Source organism: Tamandua tetradactyla, chromosome 25, assembly GCF_023851605.1.
Source record: "Tamandua tetradactyla isolate mTamTet1 chromosome 25, mTamTet1.pri, whole genome shotgun sequence".
NCBI lineage: Eukaryota > Metazoa > Chordata > Mammalia > Pilosa > Myrmecophagidae > Tamandua > Tamandua tetradactyla.
In genome coordinates, this window is record NC_135351.1 from 32,049,794 (window position 1) to 32,069,816 (window position 20,023).

The 20,023-nt window shown below is 42.1% G+C and overlaps 1 protein-coding gene across 1 annotated transcript; it reads right to left on the reverse strand.

The window, feature by feature from the left end:
* Window positions 1-840: 840 nt before the first annotated feature.
* CCN2 (cellular communication network factor 2) lies at window positions 841-3,898 on the reverse strand. The gene is made up of 5 exons (XM_077143975.1): window positions 3,716-3,898; window positions 3,388-3,604; window positions 2,961-3,212; window positions 2,606-2,817; window positions 841-2,206 (listed from the first exon to the last, which is right to left on the reverse strand). Exons 1-5 carry the CDS (start codon window positions 3,779-3,781, stop codon window positions 1,910-1,912), a joined length of 1,044 nt encoding a protein of 347 aa, XP_077000090.1. The 5' UTR covers window positions 3,782-3,898; the 3' UTR covers window positions 841-1,909.
* Between the last annotated feature and the right edge of the window lie 16,125 nt (window positions 3,899-20,023).

The window sequence follows — 20,023 nt, forward strand, 5'->3', positions numbered from 1 at the left end:
CCTTGGAGCATTTCTTTAGTTCGTTACTCACTTCAGTTTACTTTTCAGTAGAGGCCTGGATAGGTCCACTGGGCTCCTACAACAATCTCATTTCATCACTTATAAACCACATGGTAAGATAGCATCTGTTGATCTTGAGGTCTGATAAAGTTAAAGACTTGGAAAAACGGAGAAGTTGCTTTTAAATTAAGACACATTTCTATTAATGGTAGTGAATGTAAGGCTTATTTATCCTCCTTTTCTGCGTAAGCCAGTATCTATTTGTGATTGGTCATCGTGGCAACCGAAAACAGAATTCTTCAAAATAAGACTCCATTTAAATGACTCCATTTTTTATAGGTTTCATTTCATACTTTTCAGATTTAACAGTAAGATATTGCAGTTCAGAAATAGACTTACAGTTGCACATACAAATCCAACAAATATTTAGACATTCTCTATGTGAGAGGCACATGTGCTAGTTTTGTGATGTGAAGGGTTGGAAATAAAATGCCTATAGTGGCCAGAGGGTTGATGTAAACAGGGTTAGGTGTAATACAGTTGGGGTTGGTGGCGACTGAGGTAATCTAGAGTATTGAATTTAAAATGTTTCTAAAGTATCTTGAAGATAAAGCATGCTTGTGGGTCACTCTGGTGTGTATGACTGCAAGTTTGAAACCCTTGATTCAGTGTCAATGTTAAGTTAAAATTCTATTGGAGTGATTAACCATTTTTTTAGTATGTATAATAAAAAATACTTCTTTAAAAGATGACTGCTGAATTGTTTTAAGATAAGCAAATACTTCCCATTTATACTCAAGAAAACTTGGAACTGTTGAGAATAAATGAATAAACAAGCCCTTTATAGAAAAAATATATACTTTATTTTCAACTAGAAAGGTGCAAACATGTAACTTTTGGTCACACTCTCAACAAATAAACTGCCCCAAAACAGTCATAGTCAAAGTAGAAACAAATGCTTCCAGGTGAAAAAAACTGATCAGCTAGAAAGAGCCACTCATCTTTTTAAAAAAGGTCATTTGTTCATTAAAAATGAGGCCACCACATTTGTAACTTATAAATCAGACTTCTAAGGACATCACTGCCTCACCTTTAACAAACAACTGTCTTGATGGGCTGTCACTCTGATTGAGCAGAATTTCCATTTGAGATCCATTTCATGCTTTGAATATCAGACAAGCTTTACGTCTTACCTACGGTGTTCAGAAACTGAGGCTAACATTTGAAATTTCAAAGCATTAACAACAAAAACAAAAAGGCACAGACAACTTTAAATTAACTTAGATAACTGTACAAATATATATATACACAATATTTACAATACCAATAAAAAAAATCTGGCTTGTTACAGGCAAATTAACTTGCCACAAGCTGTCCAGTCTAAGACAGGATTCTGATTCCTGCACATTGTTGCTTGAATCAGACTGTCAGAGCTGAGTTTACTGTCCTGACTTAAAGTACGACTGCTCTCCACCTCTGGCTGGCTGGAGAACGGGCATCCTAGCTGTCACTAGACCAGGGGGCACGCTAAAATTCTCCTTCTCGATTATACTCCAAAATAGACACATTACCACTCAGTGACATCCTGATGGCACCAGCCTTCCTGCTTGTGCCCTCCCCCTGCTCCCAAAGCCATGCCCTCAGCCCTCATTCTGGAGCCGGATGCTGATGGAGTCCCACCTTCAAGTCTCAATTTCTTCAAACCAGTGTCTGGGGGTTGATCAGCTATTCGTTCAAATGTCACATGGCACAATGTTTGGAATCGGGTGGGAAGTGTTCTTCCCCAGTTACAAAAAACAGGTTTAAATACCTTGTACTACTGAAACTGAAATCATGTTTACACAAAGATGAGATGCGAATCGGTTCAAGTTACAGCCTAACGAGTCCGCGCAGCTCCCTCTCCCTGGCTTTACGCCATGTCCCCGGACATCTTCCTCTGGTACAGGGACTCAAAGATGTCGTTGTCTCCAGGGCAGTTGTAATGGCAGGCGCAGGTCTTGATGAACATCATGCTCTTCTTCATCACCTCGCCGTCGGGGCACTTGAACTCCACGGGGAGGGTGGCGGTTCTGTGGGGCGTGCAGCAGCGGCCGTCGGTGCACACGCCGCAGAACTTAGCCGGATAGGCCTTGACGCTGGTGCAGCCTGACAGCTCGAACTTGACCGGCTTGGAGATTTTGGGGGTACGGATGCACTTTTTGCCTTTCTACAGAAGACAAGAGAGAAAAGGAAAAACAAAAAAAGAAGAGAATCAATGACTTCACCAAGGAAGTGGCTTTTTTTTTCAACCCTCTGTGTGTTCTGCTCCCAGTCTCGCTGCTGTCTGAATTCTGTTTCTATTTTAGCAGAGGAAGTTTGAGTCTCATTTGCCAGTTTTCCAAAAATAGACACGGCCTCTTGGGATGTCTGGAATTAACTAACACTGTGGAGGGTTTCTGCGCGGAAAGTCGGTGGTTCCTATTACACAACATCTCATCCAGCAAAATAGCTCACTGCCTAGGTATTTGGGGAGATAATGGCCTTTAATGAAAAGGGGGTTAGAGACCCAACTTACCCTAGCCAACCTCTCTGCCTGCACATTAGGGAACAAGAGCAGAGCAGGTACCTTAATGCTTTCCTCCAGGTCGGCTTCGCAGGGCCGGACCATGCAGAGGCGGCTCTGCTTCTCCAGCCGGCAGAAGGCGTTGTCGTTGGTGACTCGGGTGGAGATGCCCATCCCGCAGGTCTTGGAACAGGCGCTCCACTCTGTGGTCTGGATCAGGCAGTTGGCTCGAATCATAGTTGGGTCGGGGCCAAACGTGTCTTCCAGCCGGTAAGCTGTGAAGGCAGGGCACACACAAGCAGGGTAAGCCGCCGGCCTGAGATGTTTGCCCCCTTCCCTCTGCAGAGCGCTCACTCGGGCCCTGGGGTCTTTTTGGCAGGAGTGGGCCCCGACTCTGGCCGAGAGGAAGACAACTCACCGGCCAGGGCAGGGCCGACCACGGTGCGGTCCTTAGGCTCGTCGCACACCCACTCCTCGCAGCACTTTCCGGGCAGCTTGACCCTCCGCGGGAAGGGGCAGTCGGGGCTGGGCAGGCGGACGTCCATGCTGCACAGGGGCACGCAGCCCACCGCCCCGTCCAGGCAAGTGCACTGGTATTTGCAGCTGCTCTGGAAGGACTCCCCGCTGCGGTACACGGTCCCGCCGAAGACGCAGGGGGCACCATCCTTGGCTGAATGGGAGGAAGGGACAAGGGGGGAGGGCAGGCGTCAGAGGCGAGTCCGTCGCGCCGCCCCAGCGCCCCCGGGGAAGCGAATAGGGAGCAGGGGAGCAAGGGACTGGATGGGAGCGGCTTGTCTGCAGGCGGGCAGGAGGGCGGGGACGGCGGCGCGGGCCGCGGGGCTCACCGGTGCACACGCCGATCTTGCGGTTGGCCGGGGAGCCGAAATCGCAGAAGAGGCCCTTGTGCGGGTCGCAGGGGTCGCGCTCGGTGCACAGCTCGCCCAGCTGCTTGGCGCACACCCGGCAGCAGCCGCAGCCGTCCAGCACGAGGCTCACGCCGAGCGGGCAGCGCGGCGCCGGGGGGCACCGGCACTGCGCGGGGCACTCCTGGCCGGCGGCGGGCTGCGGGAGAAGGCGCGGTCAGGGGCGGCGCGGAGGGCGCAGGGACGCGAGCGCCCAGATCCCCGGCCCCGGGCCTCCCACCGGCTTCCCCGGCTTCTCCCTCCTGCTTACCCGGCTGCAGAGCGCGAAGAGGAGCGCGAAGGCGACGCGGACAGGACCCAGGGCGGCGGCGGTCATGGTCAGGGCGCAGGGGGCCGGGCAGTCGGACGCGGGCTCTCGTCGGAGGCGGGGGTCGGGGTGCGCCGGGCAGTGGTCTCCGCTGAGCTCGGCTGGGGAGGCTGCCGTCTGGCGGGAGGTGATCGATCGGTCGTCGGGGTCTGCAAGGGCTCAGGCTGTCTCCTCTGGGCGGGGAGAGCGGTTGTGTGCTGCCTGGGCTGGAGGCCCGCGGCTTTTATGCGCTCAGGGCGGCCCCGGCTCGCCAATGAGCTGAATGGAGTCCTACACAAACAGGGACATTCCTTGCATTCCTCTCCACCTTCCTGCCTCATCAACTCACACCGGATTGATCCTGACCCCTTGACACTCAGCATTCCTCCCGTCTGAAAAAGCTGGCACACTCCAGCTCCAAAAGAGGAAAAAAAAAGAAAGAGAGAGAGGCACTGTATTTCCAGCACCAAATAGCCAAATAGGATTTTTCCCCCTTTCCTCTTTGCTCCATTCCTGGCTTATATCTTTCAAACACACATAATAATTATTATTATTTTTATACCACCCACTCTTATTTCTAATAGCTGAGCCTGTTCTACCTCCCACTGCCCTAGATCCTTTTTAGGAGGTAGATAGCTGAAGAAACTAACAGCAGGGATTCCTAAAAAAAAATGGAAAGGATTTTTTCACTATTTTTGTCAGGATCTTAGTTTTAGATACCCTCTACCCTTGAAACTCTCCTGAGAGCACAACACGAGTTACTTGTTTTTAACCAGCAGAAATCCCTAAGAAACTCAGTTTTGCAAAACCTGGAATCCCATATTGGAAGAGTAGGTGATTGATGGGTTGTCATTTGCCATAACAGTTTGGAAGCCTCTGCCATACCAGAAAGAAGACTAAGCTAGGGTTCTGAGTATGGATGCAGTTTCCTGAGGGAGATTTCTAGCTCCCTCGCTTTGTTTTCTCTTTCCCTATGTAGGAGTTTTATTGTTGGGGGGTGTGGGCAAAAGAGAGGGGCTGAGTGGTCACCAGTGTTCCAGAAAAACGGGTCTATTGTTACATCAGAGCAAATGATTGCTCTAATGTGCTGGTTTCATAGAGGAGCTGGGGGTAGGAAGAGAGGGAAACCAGACAGAAGGGACCAGCAAGAAGCTTGGGGAAGTAAAACTTGGGACATTTTCAACACAGCTGTGCTGGGGTCTTTGAACAATAAGGGAAACCTATATTCCTCCAGTGTGGATTGAGTTTAGTTTGCTTGGAAGTAAAGCACTTGATTGTCTGTCAAGAATGTTGTATTGCTTGTATCATGTTGTATCTAGTTCTAAGCTAATAGTGTCAGTGGATAAACATGTTTTTAGCGACTACCTTTCACATCTAGGAATAGTGATGGTGACTTCTTATTTACTCAACAAGCATGTCAAGGAAAGAATGAGTTTTATTTCCTCTGCTTGTGTGCAGATGTCAAATATGGCCATAAAGCTTAAGTGTATCTCCATATCTTAACGTGGCCAGTTAGCTTCACTGAAGACCCAGTTAATGAACTCTTCTTTCTTTCACTTTGATCTGTATTATTTAGGTGTTTTTTTGTTACTCCCTCCAGTTAATATTTTCTTTAAAGAGAGCAATCTGATTCAAGGGCCCCACCATCTTTGTCTGTTGTAATGCTACATCACTTGACATCTGTGTTCAACCAATAAACAGAAGCATTGCTTCTGTTTAAATACAATACAATAAATATATTTGGTGTATATATTTAAGATAATCATGTCTGTTTCTAATGCAAAGACAAGCTTTAGAAATGATGCTATAGATATGCCATTTGAAGCCAGTCTGGTAAAACTGGCCAATTTTTCTAAGTTTCAGTTCATTCATTTGAAAAACAGCCAAGAAAGAAAACAACCCCTCCAGCTGGGCCTCGGCCACATCATCTGTGCACAATTACCCCTCCACAATCCACATGTCGTTCGGGGTAGTTGCATGTCAACAGCGTGAATGGTCTCTGAAGCTCGGGGAGAATTTTCATCATTGTTATTTAATGTTCTTTCCAAGCATTCCTCAAAGAGAAGAGGCCGAAGAGGTTCTGTTTAAAGAAGGAACATTCCAAGTTATGTCAATAGCCGCATGTGTATTAAAGGCAACTTGACCCCCCAGGTTTTCTTCCTTTGTGGATGATTTTAAGAGTCCAAAATATGTGAGAAGCCACATGGAAATCTTTCAAGACCTAAACCCCCAATTACCTCTACTGTGGATGGTTGGAAAGATGTGGTGGATGGGGGCAGGTAAGGATGTGAAGTTCAGACCTCACCTAGGGGGATGTGGGCTTGAAGGTAAGCTCTCCTGGCGTGCACGGTGTGTGCAGGAAGTTGGGGAACAGTCAGGAAGTGTGTGAATCCTTAGAAGGGTCTGAGAGCCATTAGCAGCAGTTTTATGTGTGGTGTAAGGACACTCTCATTCATGGAGTGGACAAGTGGTTCCTCTGGGATATAGTAGGGTGACCAGGACGTGGGGTAACTACCATTCACAAATCCTAGGGAGCCATGGTCCCAAGTCTCCTTTTATAAAATGAAGCTAGTAAGAAATTTTTAATTTCCTAGGGTGTGGTAAGGATTAATTAAATGAAGATACTCGGGGAATGGGTGCTTTATTCTTTTTATTTTTCTCATTTTTCTCTTTTTCTATATGCATAACAGGCAGCTTCATGGTCTATCTATTGCTAAAAACATCAAGGTATATAACATGAAGTGTTTAGTTTTGGTATAAAATTCGTGTGGCCCTACAAAATCTCAAGAAGTCCATAGTTAGCTCCAAAGGGATGGTTTAATATTAGCTAAGACAAACTATGTATTGTGAAATATACAGAACATAAAAAACCTTAGAATAGATTGTGCCTTATAAGGTTCGGTTGAGTCTTTACGATCATAATTCTTTTGAAAGACTTAAAATAACCGATTATTCTTAAGAGATGTAGAAGACACCCAAGATATTCACAGACTCAAAAGTATGTTTATATTGTGATATGGATCACTGAGCGGCAGGAAATTCAAAGGGAAAGGCTGACACTCTGCCCTTACCTCATGCCATGGGATCTGAATTCTTGCACTATTCGAAATGACTCAGCAAATGTTTGCGTGCTCCTGGGCGGTAAAGTGGAAATAGTGGCTTCTTATAACTTTATCCAACTCTGACTTATCCCAGCCCTTTTGATGGACACCAGGCCAGAATTGGGGAGAAAAAGTCCTTTGAATTTGAGTGCAAAATGGTTAAGATGCACTAATTTTGACTTGTAAGCAAGTGTTTATCTAGCAAATGCTTTTTAGAGAGTGCCCCCCACCCCGCCCCTGAATAAGCAAGGAATTCAGTAAACTGGCCACTCAGTCCTGTTTACTGAGCTATATAAGGTATGTGTATGTGTGTGTGCCTGCTTGAACATCATATTTACAGGTTGTTTGGTTAGGTCTTGTAAGATGTTCAGCTGTGAATGCATGACATTCCTTCCCTAATGGGTTTTGTTGTTTCTTTCCTCCCTAAAAAAGGGTACTTTTTTAGGGAGGAAAGAAACCTGATCAGGTATATCAGGCTTAGAGTAAACCTGGCAGGACTACAGAAAAGTGGCAAGACCTGGAGGGGTTGTGTACTTAAAGGAAGAATCTTGCACATTTTCAACTTTCAGTCATAGACATTTTCTTATAAGAGCAAGCGGGAATCGGTGCCAGCCCTCAAAGAAGAAATCAAGGCTCCTAGGAAAACACACCCCGGGAATGTGACTCGAGCCAAAAGCCAAATGCAATGTGTCCAACAGGCTGTGAGGCCGTAGGAAAGCTGGCCGTGCATCGCACCTGGAGAGTGCATGGTTTATCCTCTTGGCGGGCTCGCTGGGAGTGACGTTGCATCTCTACTGTGCCTCAAACCCAATCATGTAAATGATTTCTACCCAAAAACGGTGTGCCAGGAGGTTTTCGGAAAAATAGTAATAAAAATTATCCTAAAATCTTCAGGGATGCTGGCTTGGCTTACATGGTCTTATATTTGCTTAAGATGAAGCCTAAGAAGAAGGCTGGTTCTGGGAATCCAGAAGTGGGAAAGACACACGGATGTTTACCATCTAAATTACATTCATTTCCTCCCGGCTTTTACCCCTTCATAATTTGTTCTCTGACTTTCTTGGGATATTTTCTGATGCAGAGGTATTTTTCAGAAGGTAGTCAAGGAAGTTGTTCCGTCTGGTGTGGGTTTTGTGTTGACTTAATCATTTACTTACTGGTAGATGGAGCTGTATGTGGTTAGAGAATTAAACGATATTTCCTTCCACTTGACAGTTTTGCATATTTTAGTAGTTTAATTAGAATTTTGTTGTATTTTTTAATTAGAATCCTGCATTGCCTCGAGTCTGCTTATGTTATTCAGAAACAGTGCTGGAGAATGTGGATTGGATCCTTTTAGTTCAGAGCCTTCTCTAACGCTTCGCCTGCCAGGTAAACGAATCAAATTCATTACTAGTTAGCCACCAGGAGTATTTCCCACCCTTTGTTTTATCAACCTCAAAGTGAAGAAGCACCTTGGTGATATTTCAGGTAATACTTAAGGTGATACTAACCGTGAAAAGTGAGAATGGAAAGAGGGACGGTAACCTTCTTTAAAATGCGTGATGTGGAGAAGCCAAGTTAAGGCTAGAATTTAGGGGAAGAGAGACTTGAGAACTCATGAAGAATGAGAGTAAGAGAAAGGATAAATGTTTTGAAGGGAATACTGTAAAATATGCATGGATGTCTCTCTGAAGACTCAGCTAGGGTTGAGGAGATGAGGCCAATTAATCAGCTTCTATTAATTCCTCCTTTGAAATGTCCACCTCCAGGCAAGAAGCCTGAGGCCCCTTCTCACAACCTTAGGGCCCCCGAGAGCACTATTTGAGAACCCCTGGATAGCACCCAGAGGACAAGAAGAAAGCAGGAAGTGTGAGTTCCTTATCTGCCGTTGCCTGCCCTATGAGGTCAAGGAAAGCACTTACCTTCACTAAGCCCCAAATTTTCCCACCTGTCCACAGCTCAGGGAGACAACATTTATGAAACCATTTTCACATCAAGTATCAGGATTTTACAATTGCTCTTCTCTCCCCTTCTTCAGTGACTCTTCCTTGCCCTTATGACTAAATCCAATTTAGCTTTGACTTTAAAACACTGTCTAACTTTACAGGGAAATTAGGGTGTTAAAACTAGGCAAGAGAGCAAAGAAAATGAAATAAATACTATTTCATTTTCTTAAAATAAATTAGATGCTAAGAATTGATTGAGACATTTAAAAAAGCGAAACTTTTATATTTGTCCTTACTTCTTACATCCCTTATGCGTCAGTCTGTATGAAAGGAATGTGACAGTGGGTTTCTCTTTTAGCCAAAGTTTTCAGGAAACATGAAAAGAAATTCTATGTAGGTTATTTTAAGCACTTGACAAGGTATAATTCCTTCAGTCCCATGGCATAACTTTGCTTCCTGTTTATTTATTTATATAGGTTCCAAATAATCCTTTTTCCTTCAATGAAAAACCACATATACTACCAGTATGCAAGACTATGGTGTACAAATATTTAAAAGAAAACAATTAAAACTGTATCTTTGCCTGTGTCCCTGATGTTTTCTTTAAGGTATATGTTTCTAGGAAACCATATCTTGGCATAATGACACAGACCTTTATACTTTACACATATCTGGGCTGGCAGTTTCCTTTCATTTTGTAATGTGATCTGCGCTGCTATGAAAGTGACAAGCAAGTTTTCAAACATTCTAGGAAACATACAAAAGCTGAAAACTAAGTTGATGAAAGCATCCAAACGGTTTTCTAAAATATTTTCCTAAGTGTGAATTATTAAATAACTATGCCATGAGAGTCATATATTAACATCTGAACACATGGAAACTTTTTTTGTGAACGTGTCTTACTTTCTAGGTCAGAGTTTAAACCATATAGGAAAAAGAAATGTGCACTTTTGTTTACTAAACTCTTGACCTCATCTGATATGAAGTAAAAGTGAACTGATGTATTGTTTAATTTGATATGAGAATGTGCAGGGCCCATTGGCCTGATCTATTTAACAGGATGTTTCTGAGAGCTCTGTCTGGGAGTGTGACATGAAAATCCAGTTTGGCTGCACTCCCTTCTGGTTATGTAGAAATTTTCAATTTATAAAACCCTTTCACAGGCACTATTTCACTTCAGCTTCACAACAACCCTGTGTAGTATTCTCCCCATTTGGCAGGTGAGGAAACTGAGGTTTAAGGAGGCTAAGCAACATACATCCACTGTGTCCTGGAGCAGGGAAATATGAATTTGAATTCGGTTCTTCTGAAAGCACCATTCTTGCCTTTCCCTCCAAACTTTGCTGCTTCTTTTCTTCTCATTTGTACAGTGATCTCTGAATACCGTAAATCCTTGAGATAATTACTTCAGATATTTTTAAACCGTTAAAGTATGCATCATAGAATTTGTATGAAACACTGTAGGCTAATTGGCAGAGCCAGTATTATGCAGTCATCCTAGGTAAGCAAGGAAGAGGAAGGTAATGTTTACCGATATGTATATTAGGAGAGAATCTTGGGTTTAGACTAAGATTTTTTTTTTTTTTTAGCAATTAAGATTTTTGTGAATTTTGCTTTGTAGGCAGATGTGTTGTGTCTTATCCAGCTAAAAAAGGAAGAATGAATCAAGTTGATGGGAATGCTTTCTTGGTAGGCTTCATCACAGGGCGTTCACTACTTTAACATCAACTCCAGCCCACTCTGGAAATAGTCTGGAAACTGGGACCACAGGCATCATAAGAGATTGTTTTGAATAATTGCACCACCTCCCAATAAGCTACACTTATGAACAAATATTGTGGGTAAGTCTGGGAGCGAACATCAGCAGTGAGGCAATAACTACCATATACACAGGATTTCAAAAAACATCCCTTAATAAACATGTTGTTGCATGTTATTAGCGTGGTATTTATTTTAGGAACTTCATCATCGGTGAAAATTCCCCTTGCTCAAGCTGGCTCCAGGCTGTATTTCAGACTTACAGCTTTCCCCCTCTTGTTTTTAGCCTCGAAACAGTTTGATTTGAATCACGACTGGTATCACCTTTTCGTGGAATGCGACCTATGTCATAAGTACACTTGGCAGTAATTGAGAGCGTTGTCTAGGAATGGCAGGTTTCTACTGAGAGGGTTTTCTTATTCACCCATGTATGTGTGTGAAAGTTGACAACGATAGGGTCAAGTTTCGTATACCCAGAGACTTGCTAATATCTGGAAACCTTTCACTATTAAGCTATTTCTCACGTATAGATGATGAAAGTTTATTTTGTCCAAGTGAATGTTTTGTGGTGGTATCATCTTTTGTAACTTCTCTCTGTTGGTTCTTCTCCATCATGTATTTTGCCCTGTCTTTTCCCCAAATAACTGATCTCTGAGGCTCTGGCTTGCATGTTTTCAACTCAGTAGGTGAACAAGCAAACTTTGGGTCCAACTTCAGATAGACTTTGGACCATCTTACTTGGCAGCAGGGATGGATGCTGCCTCAGCCAAATGTATCTCTGTTAGTTTTGGCCACTTTTCAGACAGACACTTCCCTCACAGACAAGCAGAATTTCCTAGCCATTTTTTGAAGTAGCTGTCAGACATTGCGCCAGGAGGTCCCGTAGTGAGCAGTACCTCTCCTACCTCTCAGCTTTTCTCATCTCACTCCTTCTGAAGATTGTCTTAATCTAAAGGGACTTCAAGAACTCCAAACTCCTGTGTTTTCCATGCATCACATCCAACTTTCTGAGAAGGGGAAAAAATGTAAATTGAGTGGAAAAGCAATCTGGAAACCATTTTGTCTATAGTAAGGGTCAAGGTTGAGGGTCACGAGAAAGCAACACAGGGCTGTGGGACAGGGGTTGGGGCACCAATAGATACATCTCCTGGCCTCCCTTAGAGAAACCTGCTGGGGTCATTGTGCTTGGGTTTCCTAATTTTTTTCCTGATGTTGATAATGATAGAGCTGTGTTACTGTTGCAGGCAGCCTCAATCTTCAACCAAGCTGAGACCTAGAAAAGCAAAGCAAAAAAAAAAAGTCATCAATAGATCACTTTATTTCCAAATTTTGGAGTTTGCATTTTATTTTTGAAATCTCAAGAATAAAGTCTAATGACATAAACTTGATTCTTGTTTCTTTAAACAACATTTCCAATCATTCTGGTTTGACATTCTGGTCTGAAATGTTATTACATAAAGGAAGTTAATTCTATAGTTTATAGCATTTCCCCAAATTAGCAACTATCTTGGATTTAGCTAGGCCAACTTTTTGTTGTCTTAATTTGACATGTTCTGTTAATAGAGGGAATAATAAAGAATTGATTTGATTATGGAATTTCTGAACTTTATCGTCCTCTTTCTGACTACTTAGGAGAGAGCTTGAGATCTTTCTTTTTCCCCTATCTCTTTATTTAGCCATATTATTAAATGCCTAACATTGGGCAAACCTCTTAATCTCAAAAGCCCCAGTTAACTCCCCTTAACTTGGGGATAATAATAATTCTCACCTCATAAGCATTCAATAAATATTCTGAAAGTAAAATGAAACTTCCCTTTTCATTCATCTCTAATATCATCAAATACTAAATTTCTGCCTTAGCACATTTGCCAAATATTAGCCATGAGCCCAGTAGGTATCAGGGTCATGTATTATGAAAATTACATGGAAAAAAACAATGATATGACAGTTCATGTTGACAGCCTCTTTTAAGCAAGATACATATATTGTATGTTTCACTTGTGAATTATTTATCAAATGTGATTCTGTCTTTAGGATCCCTAAGGACACTGTGTATGTGTATGTGTGTATGTGTATATACTTGCCATCAGATTGCCAAAGTGTGGAAGTTTCCAAAAGGAGCAAATAATACAGTTCAAAAAATTTGGTACCAATCATTATTAATAATGTCCATATCTAAAGCATCTAAACAGATTTTATTAAAACCCATGAGACCGTAGACATATTTGTGATCAAACCAAAAATTAAGCTACCATTCAACTTTGAATTTAATAATTTTGTAATGGTTGCAAAACCAGTGCCTGGAAAATATGTCCATGTGACATGGAGAGGTGGCTGCGTGTGTGTGCGTGTGTGTGTGTATACTGTAGGAGAGGGGAGGAATTTTAAATCTCTAGTCTACTTTACTTTTTGCCCTTAATGTTGTGAAATGAAAGAGAGAGGGAGAGAGAGACAGTGAAAGCAAGTACACACTAATGTATATAAAATGAAAATAAGAATAGCTTGGATTCATGATTCATTAAGCTTTGCAATATAGGTGATACTGAACCCATGAGGGAGTTAAAAGTTATAAAATTCAATAACTGGGTAAAACAATTCCAAAATAAAACTAGAACTGTGCAAGTGGAAAAGAAAATCTCCCTTTGAATAATATAATGCTCTTAATAGCTATGAAAGGTGTGACAATTTTATAAAACTAAAATAGCAAAAAAGAAGTGTGGCTATTTCCTCTACCTCGTTGGAGAACACGGAGCGTAGTCAAAGTCTTAAGGAAGCAGAATGGAGACTCTTGAAAGTTGCGTAGGCTTGTCATGGCACCCATATGACCCTTTCCTGCTGGGTGGTGGTCATCTTGGCAGATGGTTAGATTAACCCTTCTACCTCCCCCAGGACTTCCTGATGGGCCACAGATGACACCACCTTTTCTGCACAGGTCCTTCTTGACCCCAGTTTGGAGCAGTGTTCTGAAAAAAACCTGTCCTGAAGATTTTTTTCTCTTATGGGGTTTCCTCGTATTTTTCATGACTGCAAGATACCATGCTGGTTGATTTCTTGACTTGCTGAGGGCTTCACACATGGCCCTTGCTCTTCCATTGCACCAACTCCTGCCACCATCATGGGTTGCCCCAACATCCACCAGAACAGCCCTCCAAGCTGTTCATGTTTTCCCAGCTCCCTCTTTCTAAGCCAAGCAAGACTTTCCTTGACCCTTGCCATTATTTGAATTTCTCCAGCCCTGGATCCTAAACTACCCATTCTTTTCTGCTTTCCCTCTGTTCCTCACGCTTCACATCAATGCTTTGACCTAATTGGAACATTTAGCATCTTGTCCCTTTTTTGTCTTGGACACATAGCTCAATGAATATTTCATGTCAACCATCTCTTACTAGTACTTCTGGCATCCAGCCCCCAACCCTTTTCAAGACTACTACCTGCCTTAGTCCTATACTGCCTGCCACTCATTCATGATCACCAGTCTCAATGGGGCCCTCCATTCTGGAATATATTTTTAGTTGTTCTGGTCAGTTTTCCCTGTATTGGTTTGTTAAAGCTGCAGGAATATAATAAAACCAGAAATGGAATGGCTTTAAAAAAGGGATTTTATTAAATTTCAAGTTTACAGTTCTTAAGGCCTTGAAGATGTCCAAATTAAGGTATCAGCAAGTGGTTACCTTCGCTCAAGAAAGGCTGATGCTTTCTGGAATACTCTGTCAGCTGAATAGGCACCTGGCTGGGGTCTGCTGGGGTCTTTGACTTCTGGACACCTCTGTCAGCTGAGAAGGGCACATGGCAATATCTGGTGGTTTTCTCTCTTGGCTTATTGTTTCATAAGGCTTCCCAGGGCTGTTTTCCTTTTTCATATCCAAAGGTCTCTGGCTGTGTGGGCTCTGAAGCTTTTTTCCAAAATGGTTGCCTCTTAACGGACTCCAGTAAGCAACCCACCTTGAATGGGTAGAGACATATCTCCATGGAAATCACCTAATCTGAAGGTCCCACAACTGGTTTAGTCACATCTCCATGGAAACAACTTTGTCAAAAGATCCCACCCAGCAACACTGAATCAGGGTTAAAGAACATGTTTTTTCTGGGGTACACAACAGTTTTAAACCAACACATTCTTTATCTGCTCCATTGTGCCCCTTCCAAACTTGACTGCTACCCTCCAATTTTCTACCCTGCTTCTCAGCAGATCAGCCTTCCTTCCTTCACAAGATTGTTATGCATGGACAACCTCTGTCTCCTTCCCCAACAGTGCTGGGTATCCAGTTTCATTCCCCAGGAGTGCTGGGTCTCCAGCCTCAACCCCAGGACTGATGGGTCTTCAGTCTTGTCTTCTTTCCTTTAGTTTAGTGCTGCACTATTCAATTCTGTAGCCACTGACCATGGATGACAATTTCAAATTCAGTTTTAACTTAGTTAAAAATAAAAATTTTGTTCCTCAGTTGCACTGGTTGCATTTCAAGTGCTCAGCTGCCACATATGGCTAGTGGCTGCTATCTGGTATGACATGGGAAAGATTTCCATCATAGTAGAAAGTTTCGACAGTGTTGATTCCAACAGGCCACCATCTGTGCTTTGATGCAACTTCTTCCTGTTTCTGATGGGACCACATTCTCTCCTTCCCCCTTTCTCTTGTCTTTCAATTTGTTCTTCCTTAATGGAGTTTCCTTATCAGTGTATAAACATATGCATATTTCTCTCACACTAAAAAATAAAGATAACCAACCAAAATAAAACAACTCTTCCTTTGTCTCACACATTTCTTTGCTTTTTTCACTCTGAACCTCCTAAAACACACATATACTCATATATAATGATGACACACACACACATCTCCTGTACTCACTTCTCCAAATGCTCCCCTCCCAGTCACAATTCAGTCCACAACAATAGGGCTTCTGGCACTTCCACTGCAAATTGCCACCAAATAACCCACTTCTTCATTGCCAGTGGATTCTTTCCAGCCCTTATATAGCTTGATCTCTGGTGGCTTTTGATGTTGTTATCAAATCTTAAAACATTGGTTTCCTTTGCTGACTTATTTTTCTCTGCCTGCCGTTTCACATGAATGCCCATGGCTTGAGTCCCAGGTCCTCTTTTCTTCTTACATGCTCTTCACCAACCACATTGCTTATGCTTCCTGCTCTCTGGATCTCATCAGAAGCTCTATTCTGAGCTCATCCATGCTCTTTACAGGCCAATAACTCAGTGTCCCACCAGGTCTTAAAGAAGCACATTCAGAACTAAACCCATTATCCTCCCACCCCAAAATCTGTTCCCTTTGATGTGAGCCCCGTCTCAGTGACTAGAACCACTATCTTCCCAATCACTCCATATTGAAGGCTTTTGTTTATTTTTCACTCCCTACATTTAATCAGTCAAAGAGCTCTGTGGATTCTGTCTTCTCATATAGTTTCCCGACAGAATCACACCATTGTCAGCTGTTGCCTGGATCACTGCAGATAATCTTCCTGTTCTGAACTGGTCTTTTGACCCGCATTATTGCCCGCTCCAATTCATACCTTCTTAAGAATCCATAAATGTGAGGTGCCATATATGCACCTGCTTATCCATTCACAAAGCTCCCTCACTGCTAAAAATAGACCCTTTGTCTGGTTCCTGTATTCTTCGCCACTCTTTGCTATCATACTACCTCCCTGTTCTTCATTCCCATTTTACTCTGGTCAATTTGGATAACTGACAATTTTATTTATTTCGTGGTTGTATGTCTTGCTTATATCACTCTCCCAGTGCTTGGAGAAGCTACATAAATATTTACTGCAAATAAACATTTGTAGTGTGAATCTTGTTTTATATGTAATCCAGCACATACACACAAATACACAGTGAAACAAAAATTTTATCAAGCAAGTTTTGTTGTCGATTCCATTCCATTTCATTTGAAAAATGCTAGTCTTGACACCCAGGTTCATTTTTACCATCTCATTGTACCCAGCTTTGGAAAATACACTGTTCTAAAAGAGGTTTATTGGAAACTAGTTATATAACTATGTGTATATAAATCTGATTCCTGAAATGACAGGTGGCATTCAGGTAATGGTGTAAGCCTTAAGGAATTTGAACTGGGAAGCTAGAAGGAAAAATTTGAACTCTGGCTGTGTACTAGCCATGTACTTTTCTAGCCATGTACTTTTCTAAGATTACAAACCTTAGAAAAGTTTCTGGTTTTCTAAGGTTTCTGAACCTCTTTTCAGAAAAAGGTTCATATATATATGAAGAGAGAGAGAGAGAATCCCAAATGATGGGGATAGTCTACCTGAATAAGTGATGGAGGGAGGAGGTGTGAGGTTTAGGGCTACTGCGGGCATTTTGGGACCACAAAATTTACCGTGATACCAATGTATGGAGTCCAAGGGCATAGTACAGTACAGAGCACAGAAAAGAAACTTGGGGGTTCTTGTTGCTAGATCAAGCCTTGCCTGAAGTTATCCCTGTCGTCTATATTATCTATTTCATGAACCAATATCCCACTTTTTTGTTTCTGGCTCTTGGATACTGAGCCACAGACTGTCCAAGCTGTTACAGACATCATCAGTTTGAAAGCCATATCATTTCATTTCACATGTATATATTTTGATGAAATTACTTACAGCATGTTCTGATTCTACCATAGTTTTAGGATACAGTGGTGCTTCCCAGCATTTGTAAGTTATTGCATACATAGAAAATGATAATATTGTGTAGTATTTTGGAGCAAGGGATGAATGGAGGAAGCCAGTCTCAGGGCCTCACCCCCTAGGCCCCTGCAGCTGAATCGAGAGTGAGGGGTCAGAACCTCAATTTCCCTGCAACCCATCTGGGCTGGTGAGCTCTAGTGCGCAGAGGTAGATATGCGATTCACTAGAGAACAGTGCCTTTTATGGTGTGCAAAGTTTATCATTTTGCTTTAAGGTGGCAGTGTGTTTCAGTTTGCTAGAGCTGCTGGAATGCTATATAGCAGAAATGAATTGGCTTTTAGAAAGTGGATTTATTAAGTTACAAGTTACAATTCTAAGGCTGTGAAAATGTCTGTATTAAGGCATTACCAAGAGGATACCCTCACTCAAGAAATGCCTATCGCTTTTGGGATTTCTCTGTCAGAGGGGAAGGCACATGGCCACGATGTCTGCTGTCCTGCTCTCCCTGCTTCTGCTGTCAAATTGTTCTCTCAGCTTCTGGCGTCGCCTGGGTCATTTCCTTCTACATCTCCAAACATCTGTGTTCTCTCCAAAATCTCCCACTCTTAAAGGACTCCAGTAAGCAGATTAAGACCCACCTTGAATGGGCTGGGTCACATTTCCATGGAAACAACCTAATCAAAAGCTCCCACCCAACAACAGGTCTGCCCCCACAAGATTGGATTAAAAGAACATGGCTTTTCTGGGGTACATAAAAGTTTCAAGCCAACACACAGTGTAGCGACTAAGACGTATAATTCTGTAAGTAGTGATTTAGTGGATTATCTTTCTCTTCCTGTTTTAAACATTTATCACAGAGGGTGTGAATTCAGACAGTACTTTTCAGTAGTACTGTCTCTTATTCATGGACTTATATTCACTTTAATTATACTTATAGGGTCTAGAGATAATGAAATAGGAAGCGGATGAGTTCAGAGTGACATCAGGCTAGCTGTAGGAAGTATTCTCCCTTCTCTATATACACATCCTTTTTCTTTCCTCTTCTAGAGTTTCTCTTCCTTTCTTTACTCTCTGCCTATGTCTTAGGCATACTGTGGGCACTTTTATCTCATTTGGGAAGATGGCAGGTAAAAGGCTTGCTAACGCTTTGACTAAGAAATTCTCAAAGCAAAGATGCAGAGAAAGAGCAAATGGTTTATTTCCTTTCCACTTGCTTCCATTCTAAAAGCCAGCATTCTGACGAGAAAGAGTCTAGAAATTCCCTAGGCTTAAAGATATCCAAGATCATAGGTGACCTTACTGGCAAATTGCTAACACTTTAACATTTTTTTCCCCAAGTCTCTAGGTAATTTAAGGTATTTCTTGGAAGTTGATTTCTAAGTATTTGTGAATAACGTTTCACACAGCATCAAGTACAAATAAACCCACCACTGAATGAATTCCTTATGTAAAATTTGTGAGCTAGTTTGAACTTTAAAATATTCTATAAATATCCTATATTTAGATAAAATTGAGCAGTTACCAAGGTCTTAAGAATGGTAGTGATTTATATTATAGCATATTTATATCAATTCACAGGTAGTATTATGTATTTATTGATTATATAAATAAAGTGTCTGAGACTTATGTATTTGTACCTGGTAAGGTTGTATTTTTCAGAATTCTAGGTACTATAGTGTTTATTTTATTCAAGCCATGGTTTACTAAGATAAATAGTACTCTCAGAAATTAGATAGCAACATTTGTAGGTGTTTTGGAAAAGTTGCTGACTGACCCACTGGCTACTGGAAATTTAAAAATTGGTGCAGTTGTCAATGTTGCTAATTTTAGGCATAAGAAGGTTTTAGTGTGAAACTCTCTCAGACTTGTAAATACATTCAAATGCCCCAAACTAAAAGCCTATCAGTCATGTATTGTTGTTTTCCTCTCAATTAATAAATAATTCGCAACTACCTTTCAGCATTTGATATATTTCTAACATTGTTTTAATCACAGTGAGATATAAAATGATACCTCTGTGATAGGTCCTGACTCTAAAACTAGAAGTTTTGAAGAGTTTTGGGGCACAGATTAGGCTACAGCCCCACAGATTGGGGGCAAACATTAGGATAGAGCTTGAGAGCTCTTCTTACTCATTTGTCACTGATGGGTGGGAAGTCCTCAGGGGTCACGAAGGTGAGAGCTCTGAGAGTTCCATGAGCGAAGAGGAAGGAGACGTAATCAACCTGAAAACCTGACTGGACTTCTCTAGGGATCAACTGGGTGTTCCTTAAAGGATGAAAAAGAGAGGAGCAGCTTGGGCATTCTAGACCTTAGGGATGCCATGAACTGTCTTGATTTGGGGAACACTGTGGTATGTGCGGAAGAGAGTGGGTGGGTCGTTTTGGCCAGAGTTAAGGTCTTTATAGGTAGTGAGATTGGAAGGATTAAGGAAGGCACTGCAGTGTAGGACCCAGAATCTTAATTTTTCCCTCCGTCTCTCCCTCCCTCCTGCTTCTTTCCTTCTTCTCTTCCTTTCCCTCTTCCTTCCTTCCTTCTTTTCTGTCTCTGTCACTCTTCCTTTCTTTCCTTCTCTCTCTCTCTCTCCTTTCTTTCCTCCCTCCCTTGCTGCCCTCCCTCCCTCCTTCCTTCCTTCTCCCCTTGCTTTCTCTCTTCCTTCTTTCCTTTTTTCTAATGTTCAGAATACATCAGTTTCAATTTTAACCCTCTATTCTTTTAGAATATATATATTTTGCTTCATAATAGTTTTAGGACTTAGAGAATGTTATGAAGATACTTGCAGATTTACAGCGTGAAAATAAGAAAACCCTAAATTAAAAATTAGTAATACTTAAATTTTTGTTATGC

Coding starts and splice junctions, on each gene's coding strand:
- CCN2 (XM_077143975.1), bottom strand. CDS start 3,781: ATGACCGCCGCCGCCCTGGGTCCTGTCCGCGTCGCCTTCGCGCTCCTC. Junction 3,605..3,715: donor TCTTCGCGCTCTGCAGCCGG/GTAAGCAGGAGG, acceptor CTTCTCCCGCAG/CCCGCCGCCGGCCAGGAGTG. Junction 2,818..2,960: donor GGTCGGCCCTGCCCTGGCCG/GTGAGTTGTCTT, acceptor CTGCCTTCACAG/CTTACCGGCTGGAAGACACG.